Source organism: Protopterus annectens, chromosome 3.part1 (assembly GCF_019279795.1).
Source record: "Protopterus annectens isolate FY-2018-M chromosome 3.part1, PAN1.0, whole genome shotgun sequence".
Classification (NCBI taxonomy): Eukaryota; Metazoa; Chordata; order Ceratodontiformes; family Protopteridae; genus Protopterus; species Protopterus annectens.
In genome coordinates, this window is record NC_056732.1 from 71,287,176 (window position 1) to 71,301,541 (window position 14,366).

Here is a 14,366-nt window from a genome sequence, read left to right on the forward strand (position 1 = left end):
ACATACACATACATAAAATCAGTATAATTACAAGTCAATCAGGGTTATAGAACTCAGCTGATGCTCTTTGTATCTCACTTTTAAATTAATGCATTCAAGGAAAGAAATAAGAGCATAGGCTCTGTGACGGAAGTGGCTTCTACCTTTTACCCCGTTTTCCTTTTACTAAAACAGTAGAGAATTTCCTAACATTAAATGTATGCACATCTAACAAGGAGCAAGTATTAGGAATGGATCTGATAATACAGAACATGCCTGTTGTGTTCACACAAGAGCATTAGGGAAAGGGCAGATGAAGAGCAATACAACAATATTGCTACGTACGTCTTCTGTTGAAACTGCTTTCTAGATCATACCTACTGGGTATTTCCTAAAACCTATTGCTGTAGGACATGTTACAGCCCAACAAATAACATTATTTGAATAACAGCTATTCTTTTTAGATGTCTAATTTCCCATAGATGCAATACTCCATGAATGCACTAAGGATGGAATGGTAAAGTGGCAAACTTGCCTGTTACTGAAAATAAAGTCCTGTGAAAGGAGAATTTGCTGTTGCTTCAAAGAGATCTGGTCACTCAGCTAAAAACCGATAGGAAAAGTTTTAATAGTGATAAAGACTTCCAAACTAGTACTGTTCCTCTGACCTGCCTGTTCTGAAAGTTGGTGTTGCTTCATAAACCAGCAACCACAAAACATAGCCGGCCCTAGGCATAGGCCAACTAGGCAGCCGCCTAGGGTACCGCTGTAGCAGGGGCACTTTTCCAGTATTTATTTGGTGTAGGTAGACCAGGATGGGGGCACCAGATGGTGTGGTAAGGGGTGCCATGGAGCCCTTTTGCCTAGAGCACCAGTTGACCTAAGGCCGCTGCTGCCACAAAACATATAAACAACTATCTACATGAAGACAAAAACTACTTCCTGACAAACAAAAAAAAAAAAAAAAAAACTTCAGTGTGATGGAAAGTTAAGCTGTTTTGAGTCACTACAACTTCAAAGACACAAAGCCATAACCTCCGATTCACAAATTAGATAGACTCCACGTGGAACACATTTTTAATATCAGACTGGTGGCTGTTTGACAGAAAAGTGACAAAAAATTTATTTCACACAATTCTTGGACCAGCTTGTATACTGAAATTCCTAAAACGAATGGCCATATATACCCTGAAATAAGTTCTTAATGGAAATTCTTTAAGGTTAATCTTCAAAGCTCAGAAGAAAGTTTTAAAACCACCGCTATCATCATGCAAGCTACAAAACTAAAGTGGCATAACAGCAGAACACTCCACTTCTTGCTGACACACTTACCTGTCTCTCTGTGAAATGGTAATGACACAGTTTCTTCCATAGTAATCTGTCTTCACTTAACACATACAGTTCAGGTGAAACCTGACCAAGACTGACAATATCTCTTCCATCTGTTAACCGCTGCATGATGTTCAGTTGTAAACAAATTGGTAAGTCTGTCAGGGTTAGCCCCTTAGAAACAGGCTGAAGGAGAAAAACATATCCAATTAAACTTTAGGTAATAAAAACTAGAAAGAGATGATCATAAAAATCCATTCCATTTTCAGAAATGCTCTAAACAGATGCCATCTAAAAACTCACCTGGAGTACTTTAAAACATTTTTATAGAAGTTAAGAGCCAAAAAAAAAATTACATGCATGGTACCAAGGCTCTGAATTTTTCATTTTTATGTTACAGCTGCTGCAGATACTTGCTGTATTTTACAAACTTTTTGCCAAAAAAATATACACATCTGCATAGCTTAAATAAAGGCTTACAGTTAGGTGGGTACTTAAAGAAAAAACCCTAGAGAGTATTACATGAAAATGGACCATGCTCAGTAAGAGCTGCACTCAGGGAGTGCCAAAACACACTCCTCAGGTTCTTCTGCAGTACCTATACATATATGTGTGTGTGTGTGTGTGTGTGTGTGTGTGTGTGTGTGTGTGTGCTCACCCATGAGCAGAGCTTAACAATGTACATTAACAAAAGGACTTGATAATCATGTTTACCAGTAACAGGGTGTAGAAATTTCATCATCATCATTAATGCATCAGGTATCCATTTCCTCTTTCTGCACGTCTTCAGACACTCAAATGCCATACCTACAGTAACTCAGCCCCATTCCCATTAAAAATAAAATTAACTGCAAACACCAAAAAAAAAATACACTCAAAAACCCTACAGAAAACTCCACATAAAAGCAAAGCCATCAAAATGAAATTTTATAAAATTAAAATAAAAACACAAAACCACCACCAGTGAATGAGAAAACAGAATTGCTAGCAAGTCACCCTGACTCGAAATAACAAAATTAAATAAGATTAAAACTATTCAAAAAAAGTATAACTATTAAGTAGATTGAACATAACTCTCACTACAGAAATAAAAGTAATATAAAAAATTACCCCATATCCTAAAGTAGAAACCCCCCCAGAAATAGCCCATTCATAAAAATCTACAGAAACTACATAAAGTTGTGCAACTACTTAGAGAAAAGTACTGGTCTGAAATGAAATGAGGACAGCAATTAAAAAAGCAACAGAACAAGTAAAGGTCTTGTTTGTGTATTAAATGGAATACTCTGTATTTCAGGATTAGGGAACTCCATTCCAGAACACTACGTCTGGAGTGATACATGAAATATTATGTTGTGTACATTTAAACGTATTCCATACGTATATATGCACATATACATGTTATACACACACACACACACACACACACACACACACACACACACACACACACACACACACGCAAGTGTGTGTGTGTGCGTGTACCAGCAGCATGTATATGTGGGTTACATATGTATACATTACCAACTTATTTGCTACTGGTCTCCAACAGTAATGCTTTATCTTCTCTTGTCATAAATGTATTGACAGAGGGAAAAACTGACCTTCACCATAGAAGTCTTACTGCCAAAATGAAAGACAAATGTTTTCCTTGTCAGTCCAAGACAAATCTCACCACTCAAGGGGAGGTATTAGGCCATTTACAAACTATATGCTATAATTGCCGGAAAGCTGGTGAGTACCAAATTCCCCCATGTGTGTCTGGATGACAGTTCCTCTCAAATCTCTTACAGGAAGAGCTGTTCACATGAACTCTTGGGCAATGAATGGGCTCAAGTCCAACAGAGGGTAGCTTGACGGTTAGCAGGCTGGGGGAAAAAGCACATAGAACAAAAAAAAAAGGCATATTAAAAATTAAACCATTATCTTGCCCTTCACTCCCTCACTAAAATCAGTCAAAAATTCAAAATTCTCTTCCCAAACTAGATAGATATGGAAGTGGAAGTTAGGGCCTTTTTTTACCGGCAGCCTTGAAGCAGAAAGCCAATGGCTGACTAACTATCACTAAATGCCTCATAATACAGAATCAGGAGTCAGTTCAAACTGTTGGATAAAACAGGTTTCTCAGTTTTGAGTCTCTTACATGTCTTAGTTAAAAACTGGACGTTTCAAATAGTGAAAATTCGAAAGCTAGCTTGAAGTCATGCTAAAGTGAGACTGCTTGAGCTTCTGATTTCACAGACCTATTTTCCTTCACTTCATTTTTTTTAAAGGTTATTTTTGTTCATAATTAAGCCCTCGGAGACTTAGTTCATTCATTCCAGCTTGGATGAAAGGTGATCACTGGAGGTCATATTCCAAGAAGCTATCAAAAAATGCATGCATGCTATGCCTCCTCAAATTGCTCTGTTTTAATTGAAGTTAAAAAACACTAAATACTGTAAAGAAATGTTTTATACTATACAGTTGTCTGTCTACAGAAGTGTAACTGTTTTCATTTGGTCAGTAATGGAAGAAATGTAGTATGCTGTGGAATTCAACTAGTTTGAGGAAGAAGCTGGCCAACAGTCCCAGAGGGGTGGCCATGATGTCTTGTGACCTGCGCCTACAAAAGTGAAATAGGTGTTGAGATTGAATGTGGCTGAGGTCGCAGACAGTACAGATGCTACCTAAACACTGCCGTGGAACCTGCCTAGCTGAAGCGTACATCAGAAGAATGGCCAGAGTAATATCAGATGCAGTGTAGTTTCTACATAACACCAACCACATACTTTTTACCGATTTTGAGACAAGGCTGTTGACAGGCTAAAACAAACTGAAGAAATCAAACTATGGTTGGCTGGAGTATAGGAACGAGGCAAGAAAACAGACGGTATGGAGTAGCAGAAGGTTTGAAAAAGTGAAAGCTTGGAGTATATAAAAATAGCAATGGTAAAACAAATGCCCCTTCCAGAACTGGGAAGCCCATCCTGATACTGACATGTTATAAATGAAACATTGCATACTGTAGAAAACCGTGGCATCAAGTACAAACCAACCAGCAATGAGAAGACCAATATTTCTACAGCACAATTATTCTGAATTCATCATTGAGTCTTTTATGAGCTATGCATGCAAGCAAAGAAAGCTAAAATTTAAACTGCCCTTCCCTGCTATCCTGAAGGTGTTTTTGAATGGGACTGTGCTGACCTTTGTAGGGAACAAATGGAAGTTACAACAGACACATTTAGATAGAAATAAGCATGTGAATTTGGCAAAGAAAGAATTTCAGAATAGCTATTTAGCAGGAGTATCATGTACAAAGAAAGGAAGGGGGGGGGGTTACAATACAGATTGTGAGAGGGGCTCCAACAATGATAGTGGAGGAGAAGAAAGACAGCAATGTTAGATCGATGTTAATAAGGGATTACTGGCAGTGAAGGATTACACTTGTCTATTAATTCCACCAAAAAATACTACTAAGGAACTTGCAAAAATCATAGCCTTAAGAGAATTATGGGTGATGTAAATAGCTTCCAGCAGGGAATATTATTCATGGGTGGGGACTGGAAACTGGAACTTGATATGCAATACTGAAGCTGTATCACAGGGACCTAGAAGGGGAAATGTAACAAAGGAGGGCACACTTCTGAAGAAATGAGAATATTTGGGATGGAAGATGTAAAATTACTAGCAATAACCCAGACAGAATTTACATACTATTCCCCAAGGTACAATAACTGGTTTGGAAAAGGCAAACTATATTTTACAGCAGCATGGATATTTAACTGAAAGCTTTAAACACAGCCAATAACCATTTCAGGTCATGCACTAGTAAAACTAGGATAAAGAAGTGGACTATTTAAGTACAAATGAGATACTGATGCTTTCCTACTTATTAAGAGAGGAATTTATGGACTGAGTAATGGAAATTATTCGAGTTGTTCAGGAAGATATACATTTTTTCAGTAAGGATGGTTGAGAAGTGGGATAAAATGAAAATTGAACTCAACAATATGGTAAAAATGAGAGAGAAGGAGATATGGTAAAGTAGTAATATGACTTAAAGGGATTATCAAATGTTAAATACTGCAGATGAAGAAAAGTCTTACAGAACAACAGCAGTGACTGTTGAGAGCTACAGAAAAAAGAAATATCTGAATGATATACACAAGTTCTGAAAGGTTGCTGTTAAGCAAAGTATTTGTACAACAATCCCAGTGCAGAAAAACTAGCACATCTTATCTCTAGGTTGTAGAGATATTCGAGATACTTCAGAAATTATATGAAAATTATATGAAAATTTGTAAAGTGCAGAGAAATGGGGAACCAACAAAAGACATCAGTGGAAATGTTTGTAGAAGACTCATATGCCACGATTAAAAGATCAGGCTCAAGAACTAATAGCCAAGACGTGATAAATATCTGAAAGGTTATGGTTAACACTATTATAAAAAAAGGACAGTCCCAGCATTTTGGAAGAAAGCTAATACTACCAAAAGAGGGAAAGACTAATTAAACCCAACTTCACATATCCAGTTTCAATTCTTCCTCCCTTTTTGCCTCCTACTTTTTGTTCATCTCAGTGGCCCTGTCCATTTCCAGGAATACAAGCTCTTTCTTCCATCCCTGGGCTTTCTCTGAGTCAGGGCTGGGAGCAGTAGAATATTAAGAGCGGACTGGGTAGTCATGTGACTCCTTTTGCCAGAGATTTTTTTATTTAATGACTTACCTTCATTCCACCCTCCCCTGCTTTAATCTACAGCATCTATACTATTAGAGGGCTACTCCCTTCTAGGAGACACACCTCCCTTCAGGAAACACCTTAGGTGAATGCCCTCTTCCACAGAAAGGTACACCCATCCCTCTGTATGAACACCTCGGATACCCAAGCTGCTATCTGAACTCAGGTTACCTAGGTTGCAGTTAGGGCTTAATCCCTCTATGCCACAGTCCTGACCTTGAAGTCTAGGATGACAGAGACATTTGTAAGCTTATCAAATGTTACTGTGTTACAGATATTTTCACTCCCTTTGTACATATTAAAAGGATCACAATGCATGGTGGATGACGTGGGTCTGAAATATAGGAGGGGTGCTGGTCAAAGTATCATGGTGAAACAAGAAATGGAAAGTAAAACTGATGAAAGAATAACTTAAAAGCAGAATGTTGATGGACAACTGAAATTTAGTGAAGCAGTGACTACACAAATGAATAGCAAGTTTGAGGAATAAACAAAATAATGGAATAACATGTGATTTGCTAGGTAGAGAGTCTGGGAAGACAATTTATGATGAACAATCCACAGAAAGTATAATTCCTTGTACTTATGTATTCTGTACATTTTTCCCATGTTCTATCTGACGTTGATGTTAAGAAGTTAGACTGACGTTAGTTTGACAAGGTAGGCATATTTGCTTATCTGACCTGGGTCACAGCTGAGAGTGGTCCTTCGACCAGTTCACTTAGAGTAAAAATAAATAATCTAACTAAATAAAATAAAAAATATACAACACTGAAAACAAAAGAACAGAAATGTATAGTGAACTAGATACACCAGTGACTGATGCTGACAACATATTTTCTTCTTAAGACTTAAAATTCCACACACCACTACTTCTTACCATTTGTCACCAACATTGACAAAACTCCACAATAGATTGCTTTTTGCATTTCATAATCTCACTGTCCTTTTAATTCTTTCTCCTCCTCATTTTCTATCCCTGCTATATACCATTTCTGCATTTTTTCTTTTATTCATTAATAAACAATGATCACATGTTATTTTTAAGCCTTGCAAATAATTATTCTAGTTAATTCTCTTTTCTTGGACAGCCTCTGCATTCAACACCATGATATTCTGTAGTAATGTCATTTTTATCCAATTCTATTTTTATACAGTTCATACCATTTCTTTATTCCTAAAATGTAACTTCTGCTTAAAAGCAATCCATCACTTTATTCAACCACCATTCAAAAATTTAATCTTAGAAGTATGCACATTATTTCTATAAGTGATCATCTGAAATTCCTACTTACCCTGATGATCTGAATGTTGTTTAGCAGTTGTTGCCAGTGGAGAATGGTTTCCATTCTATGAACCCAGATATTAATGTTTCCAACCAGAACACATTTGCCCACTCCTTCCACAAGGTTGCAGAGGGACTCGTAAAGGACCTGTAGAATTTCCCTTATTGCCCTTATATTCTGCTGGTCTTCCAAAACTTAAAGAATGAAAACATAAGACTATTAGTTGAGATGAAAAAATATGTACTAAAATAATTAACCATAAACAAAAACTGTTTTTAGTAATGTAAACCAAAACTGTTTCTAGTGGGCTTTTCATGTTAAAGTCTCTAAGTAATAAGACCATGTTTTGTTTCAAACAACCTATTGGGTCACCTTAACTGCTGCAAGGTTCTCAAGCTTGTATTTTTACTTGGAGGTTGTCCTTTCCAACAGTGACTTTCTTTCTAGCCCAGTGATGAGCGGTTACATTTTCCCTGCCTACTAGTATCTTTTACAACACCCAAAGGAGCCAAGTAGGGCTAAGCACAAGAGTACTATAAAAACTCATTTGCAGAGGTCCAGGAGACGTGATTCCCAGTTTTCTTCCATTGCACCACTATCCGGATTAAAGCACTACACATTCCAACCTGGTACTTTGTATCTGAAGGATAAGGAAGAAGTGTTCTCTTCCCAGATGGCAAGTCTTATTTAACTGGCTGGCAGAATACTGCAAGATTCACTGCTAATAAGGCAGCCTAGACAAACAGCAAGGCTACAAAAATAGAGCACAGTAAGCCAATGCTACTGACTCAAAGGTAGCATATGCCTTTGATGCTGAATATCAGAAGACTATGGGTTCCACCTTCATATCAGCCACCTAGATTCACAGTCACACTGTAAAGCAAAACCAGAAGGGCGCTGTAGTCCTTCAGGTGCCACCTTTCAAATAAATCAGGTGTCACCTTTTGGATGAATCAATAAGCCAAACCAATGCACCCTATACTGATAAAGTCCTTGGGCAGAACTATTTTGGCAGTCAGATATCCCCAGGGACACATGGATGCAGTCTCAATCTGTGGCCCTAAAATAGAGTTTTGCAATACAACAGCACATTATATACCTTATCCCTGTTATGAACTGGAAAAGTCTGCCTCATTCTCTAGGAGAAGGCAAATGGAACCCTGAAAGCCTTAAACAATTTATGCAAAATATGTAGATGCAAACAAAAATGGTACAACTTCAGAAATCAGTACAATACATCTCCAAGGAGCAGAATGAGGAGGGTGGCAGAGTACACCAAAAATAATATGGGCCATCTGTCTGTAATCTTACAAAACACACCAAAACCCATAAGCCTGTACTTAGTTCAATGCTAACTACATACAAAAATGACAATAACCACAACCTGCAGGATCAGGGGATAAAAGGAAGAAGCCTGTCCTGCAACAGAAATCCTATTATTCAGTCATCTACTGTTATGGAGAGTAGACTCACAAAACTGTAGTATTTTCATCATGAAGATCCCTCTGCAGGAATAAGATGTACAAATAGGAGACTACTAAGTAATCTGTCTGCAGCAGTAGGTAACAGATGAATAGTCTACAGTATATCCTGCAGGAGACATGAAATAACTGATGTGCTTCCTCAAGACTTGACACCCAGCTTGCATTGCTTGAAGAACACACGAATGCATGTCCAGGCATCAGCCTCACAGACAGTTTGAGCGATGCATTTTAAAAAAGGCTGCACTGGTAGCTGATGGCTTGCTGCAATTGGCAGCACTGGCACCATCTTCCTCAGTTAAATTTTGTTACACCTTTCAAACAATAGACAACGCAGTAAAGCAAAGTACAGTTTTGTACCTACCATAAATGTAGATGTTCGAGGATCCACATTGCTGCAGTCCTAACTATTGGGTAGTCCGCTGTCCAGTCGGCCCGAATACCAAAGTATATGGCTGACGTCGGTCAGGGCGCATTAGACTGACGTCAGTACGTCAGGGTACTAATGCGCATGACCGACGTCATATCCTCAGTCTTTTCTTGCCCCAGATGTCAGAAGACCCTGAAAAGATAAGGCCAAAAACCAAAAACTCCCAACATACCTGCACCAAAATATATATATATATATACAAAATATACAAAATTAGCAGAATATAACCTCACCTACACAACCACCCCTAAACACAGAGGGGAAGGAGGGAGGGAATTGGACTGCAGCAATGTGGATCCTCGAACATCTACATTTATGGTAGGTACAAAACTGTACTATGTTCTTCATTCCACATTGCTGCAGTCCTAACTATTGGGTAGAATCCCAAAGCAGAGGTAAGGGAGGCTGGCAAATCATAAGGAAGCAGGAACTGACAACATGCCCTGCAAAATAGCTGTGGCAAAACCAGCCCTAGACTTAGAGTAGAGAGGAAGGTGATAATGCTTAGAGAAAGTATGCACTGAACTCCAAGTAGCTGCCTCCAAAATATCCTTAGTTGCCACCCCCCTCAGAAAAGCTGTTGAAGTGGCAGTAGCCCTAGTGGAATGAGGCCTAATCCCAGCTGGAATCTCCTTGCCATGATGGGAATAACAAAATGTAATGCAACACCCAATCCATCTAGAAATAGTTTGTTTTGACACAGGCTTGCCCTGAGAACTCAAAGCAAAAGAAACAACTGCTGAGACTGCCTAAAATCCTTAGTCCTGCTCAAATAATAACGCAATTGCCTGTGTACATCTAAAGTGTGCAAAATCTTTTCCCCTTTATTTTGGGGATCTGCATAAAACGTAGGCAAATGAATAGTTTGGTTTAAAGCCACACTAGAAACCACTTTAGGCATAAAGGAAGGATTAGTACGTAATGATACCCTATCCTTATGAAAAATCAAAAAAGGCTCAACCGCCATAAGGGCCTGTAACTCAGAAACCCTTCTTGCAGAAGTAATGGCCAACAAAAAAGCAGTCTTCCATGACAAGTATTTCAGTTCAGCAGTAGCTGCAGGCTCAAAAGGTTGTAGAGTAAGTTTCTCCAACACAAAATTGAGATCCCAAGCAGGAGTAGGAGCTCACGGGGGTCTTATATTCTTTGCCCCTCTAAGAAATTGCTTGAACAAAGGATGCGAAAACAGCGGTGGGTCACAATCATAGTGAGCTGAGATTGCTGCAGCATGAATCTTAATGGAAGAGAAAGACAAACCTTTGTCCAATAACTCAGTAAGATATTGAAGAGCCACACTCAAATTTGGCTCAGAAATCTCCAAATTGTTTGCTGCACTCCAAAATAAAAATCTCTTCCATTTTTCTGCATACACTTTCCTTGTACTAGGTCTCCTGGCTTCCATAATCACATTTAAAACTTGTTGAGGAAGTTGAGACCTGCTGTCTTTCAAAACAGAATATGCCAGGCTGTTAGATGAAGAGAGTGAAGCTTGACATTGAGCAGACGACCGTCCTTCTGAGACAACAGATGTGGAATCAAGGGTAAAGGCCATGGAGGCTTCTTTACCAGACTCCTCAGTAATGGGTACCAGTGCTGCCGAGGCCAATCTGGAGCTATTAAAATCATCCTTGGCTTGTCTTGTCTGACCTTTAGAAGCACCTTTGGAAGAAGAGGCAGAGGTGGAAACGCATACACATGAAGATTTTTCCAACTGAAAGAAAGAGCATCCACTTTCCAAGCTGTGTGATGAAACCTCTTTGTGCAAAACTTTGGCAGCTGGTGGTTTAGTGGAGAAGCGAACAGATCTATGTCTGGAGTTCCCCAGGACACTGTCAACTTTTGAAATACATGAAGATCCAGTTTCCACTCGTGGGGATCCATGATTTGTCTGCTTAACACATCTGCTAAGGAGTTCTGTGCTCCGGCAGAAACCTTGCCTGAAGAGTTAGTTGCAAGCTGAGCGCAGTCTCCCATAAAATCATTGCTTGCCTGCACAATGGGTAAGAATGTGTTCCCCCTTGTTTGTTGATGTACCACATGACAGTTGTGTTGTCTGTTAGAATCAACACCTGCCCTGGAAGAAGTAACTCCTTGAAAGCCATTAATGCAAACTGGACTGCTAACATCTCCTTCATGTTGATATGTAGATGCTGTAGTCTGGCAGGCCACTTGTCTTGTATCCACTTTCCATTTAGATGAGCTCCACAAGCAATGTCTGAGGCATCTGTCGTTAGAATTTGACTTGCCTCTGGCCGGGTCACAGAGAGTCCCTTGTTTAGGTGACATTCCTGAGCCCACCACAAAAATTCCTTTTGAATGCAAGGTATTATTTGAATGACAGTGTCCAAATCCTGGCAGTGCTGTGTCCATACATTTTGAGATACCATTGTAGCTTCCTCATATGCAGTTTGGCATTGGGAAGCACCAGAATACAAGATGCCATGAACCCTAAGGCTTGAAGGACTGTCCTTGCAGTCAGCCCGGACTGAAGAGATAGTTGTTGGAAGTAACTGGAAAGATTCTTTTGTTTGTCCGGGGTTAAAAAGGCCATCTGGGCTGCTGTATTCAGTCTCACACCCAGAAAGCACATGTCTTGAGAAGGTACTAGACTGGACTTTATTTCGTTCACAGAATACCCTAGGCATCTTAGCACTGCTATGACAAATTCCAAATGCTGTAGAAGGTCTTCCTTTTCTTGAGCCAGAATCAGGCAATCGTCCAAGTAAGGATAGATTTGAATTCCTTTTAGCCTGAAGTAAGCTATCACTGGAGCCAGAACCTTTGTGAATACTCTGGGCAGTAGATAAGCCAAAGGGCAATGCAGAGAACTGATAATGAGAATTTCCAGCTCGAAAACGCAGATACTTTCTGCAACTTAGTCTTATAGGCACATGAAGGTAAGCTTCCTTGAGATCTAAAGTTACCATCCAGTGATCTTTGCCCAGCAGAGGTAAAAGCTGTTGTAACGTCAACATTTTGAACTTGGGAATGTCCAGATAAGTGTTGAGGATAGATAAATCCAAAATTGGCCTCCACGTGTTCCCCTTCTTCGGTACTAGGAACAGGCGAGAATAAAATCCTAGGCCCCTTTCTGGCACAGGAACCGGCTGAATGGCCCCTATTTGGAGTAACAGAGAAATTTGCTTGTGAGCCTCTTGTCTTTGTAGAGGAGGAATGTCTGGCATGCCTTTGAAAGGAGGCAAGGTATGGAAATAAAACCTGTAACCATGGTGAATGATATCCAGAACCCATCTGTCTTGGGTAATTAAATCCCAATTTTCTTTGAAAAGAGACAGTCTTCCTCCCAACGGTGCTGCCAGGCGAGAATGAACTGGCAGCTGAAAAGGCAGGTCATTGGGTCTGCTTACGAAAGGACTGACCCCTGCCCTCACCAGAAGTCTGAGCAGGGGAACTCCTGTCCTAGGCCTAAAAGAACCCTGAGCTCTGCCCCTACCACGCCTAGACCTACCCCTAGACTGGGAATCATAAGCAGGATAAGTCCATCCCTTAGCAGGCCAATTTCTACTAAACTTCGGAGGCTGCACCTGCAAAAATCTTTAACAGTTTGCATAGACTTAGCCTTGTCCTCCATTTTCTTCAAAACTGCTTCTACAGGCGAACCAAACAACACATCAGACTGCAAGGGAGCATCTAAAATCCGTGTCTTAACATGCTCAGCTAAATTCTGATCTCTCAACCAGGCGTGCCTATGAAGAACAGAACCAGTGGCAGCCACCCTGGAGGAGGCCTGCACAGCATCAAAACCACATTGCAAGGAATGTTTACCCACTTGTTCAGACACATGAACTAAATCCTGCAACTCTTTACACTCAATACCTTCCGCCAGAGCATCCACCTTAGATTTCAACTGTGAAAGAAGAAAATTCTGATATTTTAACATGTGAAACTGACAATTCAACGCCCTCATGGCTAAAGTGGAAGAAGTATACACTTTCTTTCCCCATCTATCCAAAGCCCTTGCCTCTTTATCAGGAGGGACAGGATTTTTAACAACTGAGGCCTTCACACCTTTAGGCCCCTGAGAGACAGTTTCCGGGTCTGCCCTAGGACTCTTAAAAAGATACTTTTGAGCTTCAGGCACCCTATAATACCTATCCGGTTTAACTGGGGCAGGAGGCAAAGAATCAGGATTCAGGGAAGCCTCTGCAAAAACATCTTCCACCACATTCAAAACAGGAGGTATAGCTAAAGGCCTATGCTGGGGTAGAAACAAGAATTCCCTAAGCCTTTTCCTGGAATCAGAGAAATCTTGACCTTCCCATTTAAAATGCTCCCTCATGGAATGCAGAGTCTCTGAAAATGAAAAATCCTCAGGAGGGGAAGCTGAAGTAGTAGAATCATCCACATCAGAATCAGAATAAGGAGGGTACTCCTGCAAGTCTTCAGCCGAAGACTCAGAAGCCTCCGAGCATTGCTCAAAACTCTCAAACTCAGGTTCCACCCTAGGCCTCTTATCAGGAGGGGGCATAGAACCCCTTATCATAGTAATCAAATCCTCTGCCATTTTAAGCATATGTTTCTTAGGCAAAGACCCTGAAGCACTAGGAGAAACCCCCACTGAAGCAAAACTTGGCCTGCCCCTCAAAGAAGCCTTGGAAACAGATGGGGAGGCCCTGACCACCTTAGGAAGAGAGGGAAGAACAGCTACCTGAGAAGCCCCCTCAGCCTGGCCTACTTCCTGAGAGGATACATCCTGTAACAGTAAAGTCTCTCCCTGAGACTCCAAAGAAACACCTGGCAAAACCTCCGGCTCCACTGAGCCCTCTAAAGAACCGACGTCTGGGACTGTCGGTTCTTCCACTCTAGGCTTTGCTGTTTTGTCCTTGCGTTTTTAGCCGAAGGCGGCGTCGGAGCATCCGACGGCATTTTATAATTACAACGCTTCCCAAACACTAACCTGGCACAGTCTAACCTTCTCTTAATAGTGCGTTTGTTAAATCTAGCACAAGAGCGGCATCCAACAACGTCGTGCTCAGGCCCTAAACAAGGTATACACAAAGTATGGTAATCCCTATGAGGTATCTGTTTCCCACAAGAAATACAGTTATTCACTTTTTCTGACATCCGGTTAAATACTGAGGCAAGAAAAAACCAAAATATTCCCCAACGGGGTACTT

At 40.3% G+C, this 14,366-nt stretch overlaps 1 protein-coding gene across 1 annotated transcript in view; it reads right to left on the reverse strand.

Moving 5' to 3' along the window:
* The window catches only part of FBXO32 (F-box protein 32), an 85,772-nt gene that overhangs the window by 27,452 nt on the left and 43,954 nt on the right, over positions 1-14,366 (reverse strand). The window contains exons 6-7 of the mRNA XM_044066587.1: positions 7,327-7,511; positions 1,312-1,494 (exon numbers count right to left, since the gene is read on the reverse strand). Coding sequence (XP_043922522.1) covers positions 1,312-1,494; positions 7,327-7,511 — 368 coding nt within the window. The remainder of the gene's footprint in view (positions 1-1,311; positions 1,495-7,326; positions 7,512-14,366) is intronic.